We start from the raw sequence: 10521 nt of genomic DNA on the forward strand, positions 1-10521 counted from the left end.
CGGTAAAAGATATTTGGAGAAAAATCTCATCGAGATGATAAATTCTTGTTAATTCCATCGAAATAGTCAAATCTCCGGAGTCCCTGGGCAGTCATTTGGCTTCGTTGCTGTTGGAGGCGGAACACAGAGTTCAAGAACTCGGCGGGAGTACTTCCGGTAGCGGCGGCACTACCCTTCTCGAACCACCGACCAGTCATAGATCAAGCTTCTCGTCGCAGCACAACAATCTCACGGGATGCGGTGGTAGCGCGGAGGACAAGCAACTCGCGTTGTGGGAGAGAAGAGCTAGAGCCCTTAGAAAAATGTTGCTCGGATTCGATCAAGCGAGTAAGATCCATTTTCCTTTTCTTCTTCTCTTTCGATCGATTTCGATTTCGATGTTCGATCCGAATTGACCTCGCGTCAACCTTCTTCCAGGACCACCGGACATGCCCTTCTTGGTGGCTGTGGACGTGACGGGAACAAATTCGGTGACCGTGAGATTCCAGGAGCCAGATTCCCACGATTCTCCTATCTGCACGAAATTCAAGGTCCAATGGAGTATCAAAGAGGACTTCTCGGTGATCTGCGGGGAAAGGGAGGTTCTGGATATGAAGCAGAGGGAATGCAGGATCGACGATCTGATTCAAGGGCAGAAGTATTATTTTCGAGCGGCTGCCGGCAATTTAAAGGGTTACAGCAGGTTCAGGAATTCGACTCCTGCCCACGTTACGCCCAGTAGTAAGATTATTTGTAATTTGGGGGACGCGTTGTAGATCGATGAGCAACGCGCGATGGAACAGCCGAGAAATGAAGAGATCGATCGAGATTTAGCTCGCGTCCAGATTTCGCTCGATCGCGTTTCGAGTTAAGTTTAAAATTTCCATTGCGCGTTATCGATCGTTTCCGCCAGATTCGAAGTTTTCGAACGAAACTTGTAGAGTAGATAAATTATACGCGAGTGTTGTTTCAGGTTGGAGGGACATCGACGGCCGAGTGCCGAGGTTTGCTGGCCGATTGGAACAATTGAATACTTTATTCACGGACATAAGACGGCCAGAGTACACCCAAGAGACGCCGGCCGTGCAGAGGCGTAATCACAAGAAAAAAACAACGATAAAGCAGCTCTTCACGGCGACGAGCAAGTTCCAGAAGAACTTGAGGCGCGGTGTCTTCCTCGCTTGCTTGCTCTACCACGAGGATAAAGTGTTGGTGACAAACGAGGATTTCTTGCCTGTGATCGAAGTCGACGAGACTTATCCTAGCTGTATTTACAACGATTTCCATTGGCTTATGAAAGTTGGTTGTACGTGGGACGATGTTAAGATTCTTCGTCAAGATATGGAGAAAAGTCACAGCAGCTCGACCAATCATTTCAGGATAAAACTCTTACAAGCTGCTGCGCAAATGCAGGTTCGTCTTTTCTTGCTACGCTGTATAAAATAAGATGTTGACAAATGTTTAATTTTGAAAATGTGTTGTAGGCAGCACTATGTATACAGGATCTTGGTCAATTGTATCATAAACCTATCAGAGATGTTCAAGGGACTTTGGTTTTCTCTACAGTGAACTACGTAAAATCGCCAAAATTGATATCGGTGTTGAACAGCAGATGGTTGCCGCTCAGCAAAGTCACGAAGAAAGTGATTATTCACGAAGACAGTAACGTAGCGGATATTTTAATAGCCAGTATACAGGAGCAGATGACTTATCATCAAGTTAGCAGTATCAAATTATCTAAAGGACTTTATCTTGGTTATTTGAAGATGCAGAGTAGCGTCGATCTTATTCAAGTTGTTGTACCCGCGAAATCACCCAACGTTTTGCCTCATTGCAAGATCCGTGACAATCCACACGTTTCTGCGTAAGAATTCTATCTTCTTATAATAAATTGTAATATTTTCCTGTAGATATTTCCTCGTGCTATTCGTGCTTATTCTTATTCGCTTATGTTTCTGTAGCGAAGAATGGGATTATTTGAAAAGGATAACGCGCATTCACGCATCAGACGCATCGGTTAAAGATTGCGAAGAAAAAGAAAACGTAACAAACGAGTGCCAAGGTACGGAACAGCAAAAATTGTTTGTCGATCTGGTCGCTGCTACGGCAAGACGTTTGTTCAATTACATGGAAATTAGCCCCGAAGATTCCTTGCTCCATCGACTCTACGACGCTGAAGTTATCGATCTGACTCACGATGTATCCTTTCTGATCGCTGTGCCTCCTGCAGAAACCGCTTGTTGCGTGCCTGGAACCAGGGAAATCCTTCTACAACGTGGCGATCTTCTGTCCTTGCCTATTCAAGTATTCGAAATGGTCCATCTGAATACTTATCAGAAGGATGTGATCAACAGATACTCAAGATTAAGTTGCATTCTGGAACTCGACACAGCGCAAGCACAATACAACCACAGAGAAGCTTTTAGCTCTCTGGAGTTAAGCGTGGCGAAGGATAAATTGGCCAGGCTGCAGGATCTTCAGACTCAAGTGAACACCGTGTGGAAAGGAGCTAGGTGGCTCATAGATGTGATCACGTTCGCTAGAGATCGAGGCTTTTCGCAGCAGAGCGTAAGTTGACCAAATCCTGTGATCTCTGTAAAAAAAAAAAAAAAAAAAAAAAAAAATCCAATACATCATCTTAGACAACTGTAATAATTCGTAACTGCAGGGCTCGTCACAAGTTGGGATTTCGATGAAGCATTTGCTGAGCCTCGACAGAAACAAAAGCAACAATAACAGCAACAGTCTGAAGAGGAGTTTGCTCCAATTACCGCCACGCGATCCGAAGTTGGTTAAATCTAGTCCAGGTCGAGGCAGTTGGCCAGGGCCTAACATGTCCAATTCTTCCTCGAATCTACTCACCACCGAATTCAGTAAAAGCGAACAACAATTGCCCAGTGGCCAGTACATTCGAAAAGGCAGCAACACTTCGAACGTGTCGACCGGCTCGGAACCCCCAAAGTCCTCCCTACCCATGAGTAGCGCCAGCAATCTTAGCAACGCAACCAGCGCTGGCAGCAACAACCATCTGGTACCGTTGCAGAACACCAGGTTACCGCCCTCCAAATCCGAGGACACTTTGATCCTAACGAAATACAAACACAGTCCTAGAAATAGATCGGCTACGATCACATCCGCCTCGGCCAGCACCAGTCCTTTACTCAGCATAAAGCCCATCATCTACGGTGGCTCGCTCTTAAGCGTGTCAACAGCAATGACGAATACGACAAGTCTGTTGAGCGTCAGCAACAACACCAATTCCGATAGTTTGCATTCGCTCAGTAGCGATGAATATTCCACGCCTAACTCGAGTGTCTGCATCAAGAGTGGACACGCGAAGAGCAAATCGACCAAACCCACCGCTACTGTCGCGGCCACGGCGACTACTGGTTCGTTGGAGAGCCAATTGGAGGAGGAGAAGGACGAGGCGACGATGATGCCGGCTCCTCTGCCAGGCATTCTTCAGGTAATAATGTCACGTTTAAGATTTCGCGTGTATTAAGTGTTAAGAAATTAGAGTTTTACGTATTAAGGAAAAGGCAATGAAATAACAGGATTGGGATCCCAGAGTGCGTTAAACATTGCGACACAAGAAATGACGAGCGTTGCGTCCATTCTCGACGTTCACGTTTGCAAGCAACGATTGTATAATAGTACGTGGTGGGATCAAGCTAGTGTACAATTTGTCACGATTGTTCCCCCTTAGACTTAGGAATTATTCTTTTGCGCAAGCTTAAAGTAACACTTGTTCCAATTCTGAAACCGCAAAGCTTATCATTTTTACCTTTTGGAGAACCGCTCATTGAGTTTAAATAATATTTTTCCTTGTAGGGAACACAAGTCTAACCCGATTGTAGTTAAAAACAGCTCACTTGGTCTTCTAGTGCAGACCGATGTAGCGGACATATGAGTAAGCCGTCACACACCGCTAAATTTCAGTGCTTGTTTTGCTCAGATGCGCTTTCCAGATTATACCGCTTTTCTTGTATTATCAATTTAGCAAAGCATGAAATTTCGTCCGAGCTTTATAATAATTACATATAACACACAATTTTTTTCTTCGTGTTAATCCAGGTATTGGATTGAATTTTGCGAAGATGAATAAAATTTTGATCTGAATGCGTGCATATATAATATCTCTTTATCTCTATATCATTTTAAATAATCGTTATTAATATTGGGTAAGCGACTTTTTTTATTTTTTTATTTTTTTTTTCATTTTTTGTAAATACTAACTTTTAACTTACTTTATCATACTTGTCGTTAATAACAGCCAGATGCATCGAGCAACGTACTGTCACTGCGCTGCCACCTAAATGTCACTGCATATGCCGATTTTACAATGCAGACAATTTGTATTTGTACAATTTTATATCCGAACTATTCAACGGCGGAATCTAATTTAAATTTTTGGTATTTTTTTCAGGTTTACGCGGCCTACGAAACCGGTCTGGCTTCCGGAACCAGCCTCAAATTACACGTTACCCCGAGGACCACAGCCAGGGAAGTTGTGAATCTAGTTGTGAAGCAGTTGAATATGGCGGTAGTTTTAAAAGGCCAAGAAGGCCCTGTTTACACGGCTGACGAGCTGCCAAATTTTTGTTTGGTGGCTGTGATTGGTGCTAGAGAGCGTTGCCTGAGGGATGATTTCAAACTGCTGCAACTTCAGAACCCCTGGAAAAAGGGTAGATTGTACGTGAGGCAGAAACAAGACGTCCTTGCAGCCCTTGAGCACAGCAGCAAGCATACCGCGTATTTATAGCATAAGTAACGAAGAGAAAGAAAGAAAGAAACAAAATGTGATCGCGCGGTTGACGATATCCATTAATGTAAGGAACTGCTGCGTTTCATTAATAATTGGCGATCAAAAGCCAAAGATCACTTAGTATGATGCATTCTGTGTCTCGTAAGATTTAAGATTTTAGTTAAATAAATATCTTTTTCTTTTATATTTCTTTCCTCTTTTTCGTTCATTTTTAACACAGGATATATAAAGAATGTAAAGATCTCCCAATCGGTTAACGAGACACAGGATACATCGAGATGTACATAAAACAAACGCTTGGCTACAAGAAAAAATTTTCAGTTGTATCTTTCGAGGCTCTAATTAAATTACACGTAATTAGATAGGGAAATGAAAGAGAGGAAAGACGATCGTCTTAAAGGGCGAGAATTAAAAATTACGCGAATCCAGAGTACATTCCAACAAAGTTTCGATCCGACGTAATGTAATTTCACGCTGATGGATTAGAATAGCGTTGCAAGAAAATGGATAATACTCAAGGTATATCGTATCGTTATATTTTAGATATCGATCTCAGTGTTTTGCTCGATATATTATCGTTTTGCACGCGTCTCCTATTATAAATTCGTCAGATGCTTAAGAGATCTCATTGTTATCCCAACAATTCGACGTGTCCGGGTGATGCGCAACGTTCTTCTTATTTTTGTATCACAAATTATCTTTGTTCTTTCGTAAAAATTGCTAATTGTTCCGATAAAATATAATCTTGGACACGTCGAACGAAACTGAGAGCACAAATTTGCGAAGAACAGACAAGATTTTATATTTTGTATTTTTAAATCTAATCATATCCGAGAATTTATTTCAACGAGTAAATTCTACTTGTCTAAGCCTTTTATTCGAGAGATACGATTTCTTCTCATCGATCTTTTCTTCCGCGTTCTATTTTCATTATTTCGATCCATGAAAAGATTTTCCTTCGTTTATTTTCTTCTTTTCTCTGGTTTGCAAACAATGGGAACAATGAAGGCGTCCTGAATATTATAATTGAAAATCGCTAAAATTTATTATTAATATGGCGACGACTGGGACAGGATTTACAATTAATTATTAATAATATTAAAACATAGACGAAACGTGATTCGTATAAAAGAGGCTTATAGACTGTTGCGTAGAAATAAAAGAAAAAGTATTATTACGATTACTAAGATTTTTATTCCCGCCGAGATTGCGAACAGCATTGTCAAACGAATGTATTTCTTATTCTTTATTCTTGAATTCACGTATTACGTATTACTACATTGATTATTTGTTCGCGCAATATGCGATGTTTCCTGTCTTGTTTCTAGACTTTTTCTTTCTTTCGTCGAACGAGCATTGTACGCGTATTTCTTTATTATTATTTACTTCTTTGTCAGAGAGGAAAAGCGTGACGAGGTCGATTTTGAGTTATCGATCTTGTCGATGATCTTGTTAAAACTCCAGACACTCGTGGACTTCCTATTAAGCGACCTAGACAACGCGTGAATACGAATACGATGCAGAGCAGATTGTAAAAATATACCCTAATCGCATGATATCACTGTTCGATATTTGTCATAGCATGCAATATTTCAAGATCCTAGGGCAAAGATGATACAAAGATTTTTTCATTTACACGAGTAATCGAAGGTCGAAGACGTATTCCACAAATGTGCGAGACTTGTTAGGATTATTTTCTTTGAATTTTTCTTCTTTATATTCGAGGACTAGTGTAAGAAGAGTTTGCATCGCTATTGGATCCGTCCTTTATATAAACGAAACATCAAAATTGGATTCCCCTCGCTTGAATACAATTGAACAATGGTATCATGGATCGAGGGGCCATCTAAGTTTAAACGAGAATATACAATGCAGATATTTTTTTATCGAGAAAATAAAAAAAAAAAAAGAGAGGTAGGAAGGGAGGAGGAAATGAAAAAGATTTATACTTATATTTTGCCAGAGCGCGTACTCGTTAGAGATTTAATCGAGGAACCGCGATTCGCACGGAAATACGGAGAAATCTGTCTGCGCGTCGAGCAGAAATATAGCTAAGCAGAGATGAAGATGTGTGCAATGAGTGGCAAAAATAGAAGAAGAATGCTGAGAAAGATCTTAATAGAACGCTAGAAAAATTTATTAGCTCTACCTGAGTGTTTATCGATGTTGAGTGTAAAATAATCATTAGCAGTTAAGCGTTATTGTGGGAGGAAAACGAATTTCAAGACTTGAGAAGCCCTGATTTTCCTCTCAGACCAGGGAGTTCCAAAAAAAGAAAAGAAACGAGAAGAACGAACGAACTACTTGTAAATATTCAAAGAAATCTATGTATGTATAAATATAAATGAAAATTATCGAAGAAATTGAAGTCGATTATTCTCAACCATATTACGTTTTTAACATCGATGTTATAAAAATCATCGGCAACGTTAAATCAATTTTCCAAAATAAGAAATATATTCTTCATCGTGCGATAATTAATTTTTATATACAAAAATGGAGATAGAGTTGAAGTTTGAAATTAATTTGGAAAAAAAAAAGGCACGAGTAAATCGTATTTTACTGTTTCTTTCGATTTCCGCGTTACTTAATTCGATTATACAAGACTTGATATAGGCTTTATTTCATTAGACAGCGCAAGCCATAACTCTCGAGAAGAGGCGAAATGAACCCGGACCCTCACGACCGAGAGTCCCGCTGACCCACTTCCGTCTCGTTTCTCGTCTCATCTCATCGAGCCACCTACTCCTTATTTATCCCCCACCTGGTGCAATTGTGCACTCTGGTCTTCCGGCTAGTTCCCAAGAGGAGATCTGTGGTAATGAAAAACTGTCAGGGCATCCCCTCCGAGCAATGGCGGTCCATAGGCCAACGTCTTCTCTCGACGTCGACATCGATTTCTCGCTCATTTTTAATAATAATGTTGCCGTTTTACTCCTAAGTTAACCACGAAGTTTTAAAAGTGTTACAAAAAAAATTGAAAATTATTATTATTAAAAATATTATTATTAAAAGTATTCGTTGATAATTCGATGAACTAAGCGAAAGCGAATTAATTTCTCGATCATTTTTAATAATGTTGCCTGCAATTTTTTACTATTGTGTTAAGTTAACCACGAAGTGTTTAAAAGTGTTACAAAAAAATTAAAAATATTATTATTAAAAGTATTGGTTGATAATTCGATGAACGAAAGCGAATTAATTTACCGTCGAGCGAAATTTGTCGGAATTAGAAATTTTCTAACGTTTCAATCTGCTTGCTTGGTTGATATTTGTATCGCAAGATATACGAGTCAAGAGGAACAAAAGGCTGGGAGATTAACGTTGGAATCATTAATCACAGTCGCAATTGCCTCACGATAAAGAGCAACCGCTAGGCGACTCGAGCCGGAAGCTCGGTACCGTATGCACGGAGTTAATAATCTTTCTTCATTTGCCACCATTTCTCCCTCCATTCCATTCGACGACGACGATAAGAGATACGAAATATTTTCCAATCGACGTTACACGACAAAAATAATTTGTAATCGAATCTGAAAGAAGAAATTTTTGAATTATCATCGTGTTTGTTCTTTATTACAAGAGAGCGATGGCTATCGATGATTAAATTGAATAGATCGAAACGAAGTAATCGAAGATGGAAGGGGGTTAAATAAATATTAGAGAAGAGGGGTGTAAAAGAGTTGGTCACGCTCCAGTCACGCCGACAAATTTGGTTTTGTGGGTGCATATACAGTTAATAGTCATTGTCGGGAAGACGGAACCGCACGAGGTGATTGGCTGACCCGCACTCCGGATTCGCCCTCGGCTGACCCCGTTGTTAACTGACCCACTGACGATACTGACAGCGGGATACTCGGCGGTTCACATCGCTTCGTTCCTTCGCTCGTTTCCTCCGCATTGCGCTACCTCCAAAAAATACACTTTCCGATACTTGGTTAAAAATTATTATTAAAATTTATAGGGGGACCTGGATAACAGGAGGTTTAATTATCATACGGATAATCGGAAAAAGGGAAGGAACGAGGCGAAAGAATGCTCGATATCGATATCGAAACGAGCCAAATTTAAAACTTTTTCTCGATTGACGGAGAATAATTATTACCCTGGTAAAAATCCGTTTTTCAATGAAATCACCGACGAAACAACTCGGCCAATTACCTAACGAGCATCATCGAGGCTAATAACAGCCGTCAGGATGACTCTAATAAACTCGAGCACGATCTCTGGAAACCGAAACGAAAACGACGCATCCGTGATCCATCCGTGTTCACGCGTCTTTCGATCGATGGATTACGACACGCCGCATTGTGTCGAGAGTCTGTTCCCGAGGCTGTCACGAGAACCAGATTGCCGTAATAATTTGATTGATATTCGCTCTCCGTCTCGCGGAAAACGGTCGAAGGATCGCAACCTCTCTCTCTCTCTTTCTTCTCGTGGAACACGGGAAGCCAGGAGGAAATTAGAATACGTGAGACGAATAACAGGAAAATTCTGACGTAAGAATCTTCGAGGCGGCGACCTCGAATCGAAAGAGTAGAATTGTGAAAAATTAAACGAAATAAAACTGTCGTTGGGGAATTTTGGAAGGATGATTGGAAACGGATGGTGACATAAGACGAGAAAGAGAGAGAGAGAGAGAAAGATATATAGTTACCGATACCGCGGACGACGTTAATGCGAAACAGTAGGTCAACTCGCGTAGAACGAGGCTAGAAGCTCCTGGCAAATCCGGTGTCAATGGGATCGATTCACCCGGCATCGTCGCTCCAGTTATTGACAGGGAACTGGACCGTCTAGTTCTTTCTCGATCACGCTTCTTGCATCTGCGATCGAGGCTATGAACCGTGGACCGGAGGATGTGAAACAATTCTTTGTGGAAAGGGTATCCAATTGCCCGGATCTCTCGCTTCGGTTTCCATCCTCTACAGCTTCGAGGAACTCTTAATATTTTTTTCTCTCTCTTCTTTTCTTTTTTTTTTTTTTACGACCCGAGGAGTGGTGCTTGAAACACTTACTTTTTTTTTTTTTAGCGTTCTTTTCACGCTTCCATAACGGACTAATGATTGGATCGAAAGAATTTCTATTAAGAGTTTGCACCTGTTCCTTGCGACGAATCGAGGAATATTTTTAATTTAATTGAACGATAACCTAAATTTTAAAATTTCTAAAATTTCTTGAAACGTTGTTTTCCACGATTGGATTATGTTTTAGGAATAGGTACGTTTGAATTGAATTTTCTACTATTGGATATTTTTCTTCTTTTTTTTTTCTCGAGAAAAGTTCGGCACGGAGACGAATACGAGCCCTAAGATCGGCAGAGGGCTCGATTTTACACGGATCTTTCAGGCTCGCGTACACGTGTACCAACCGTGTTGCGAAAGACTTATATGGGACACAAGGTCCGGCCGTTCGCCAGTCGAATTTTTACCGATCGAAGGTTAGGTTTCGCAGTTGGGTCTGCGTACCGATCTGTGGCCCCTGCATGCCCTCTCCCTCCTTCGCCAATGTCCCCGTATCACACTCAGTACAGTCAGTTCTGCTATCGCGCCGCTTTTCCTTAAATAATCTCACCTTTTCTCCAAACAATTTTATCCTCTCTCCTAGCCGAACAAGAAATCTTCTCGTATTTTCTCGAACGATCTTTAAGATTCAAAATTCGATCAATATCAAAGAGAATCAAACGTTCTTCTGAAAACGTTCTTCGTCTGATATATATAATAATTTCATTAAAAAAAGAAGCCGATTTCGCCTGCTTTCGAAGAATCATAAAAAAA

The 10521-nt window shown here is 40.8% G+C and overlaps 1 protein-coding gene across 7 annotated transcripts in view; it reads left to right on the forward strand.

The window, feature by feature from the left end:
- The window catches only part of LOC102673797, a 110959-nt gene that overhangs the window by 95167 nt on the left and 5271 nt on the right, over nt 1-10521 (forward strand). For 5 of the 7 annotated variants that reach the window (XM_031508286.1, XM_006610920.2, XM_006610922.2 and 2 more), the window contains 7 exons: nt 67-327; nt 418-720; nt 953-1392; nt 1464-1843; nt 1941-2547; nt 2648-3445; nt 4406-6834. In XM_031508286.1, the coding sequence (XP_031364146.1) occupies nt 67-327; nt 418-720; nt 953-1392; nt 1464-1843; nt 1941-2547; nt 2648-3445; nt 4406-4741 (3125 nt within the window). In that variant the 3' untranslated portion in view covers nt 4742-6834. Of the gene's footprint in view, nt 1-66; nt 328-417; nt 721-952; nt 1393-1463; nt 1844-1940; nt 2548-2647; nt 3498-3810; nt 3890-4405; nt 6835-10521 lie in introns of those variants that run through there. The other 2 variants (XR_421057.2, XM_006610923.2) reach the window with 2 other exon arrangements.

Source organism: Apis dorsata, unplaced genomic scaffold, assembly GCF_000469605.1.
Source record: "Apis dorsata unplaced genomic scaffold, Apis dorsata 1.3 scaffold_82, whole genome shotgun sequence".
Classification (NCBI taxonomy): Eukaryota; Metazoa; Arthropoda; class Insecta; order Hymenoptera; family Apidae; genus Apis; species Apis dorsata.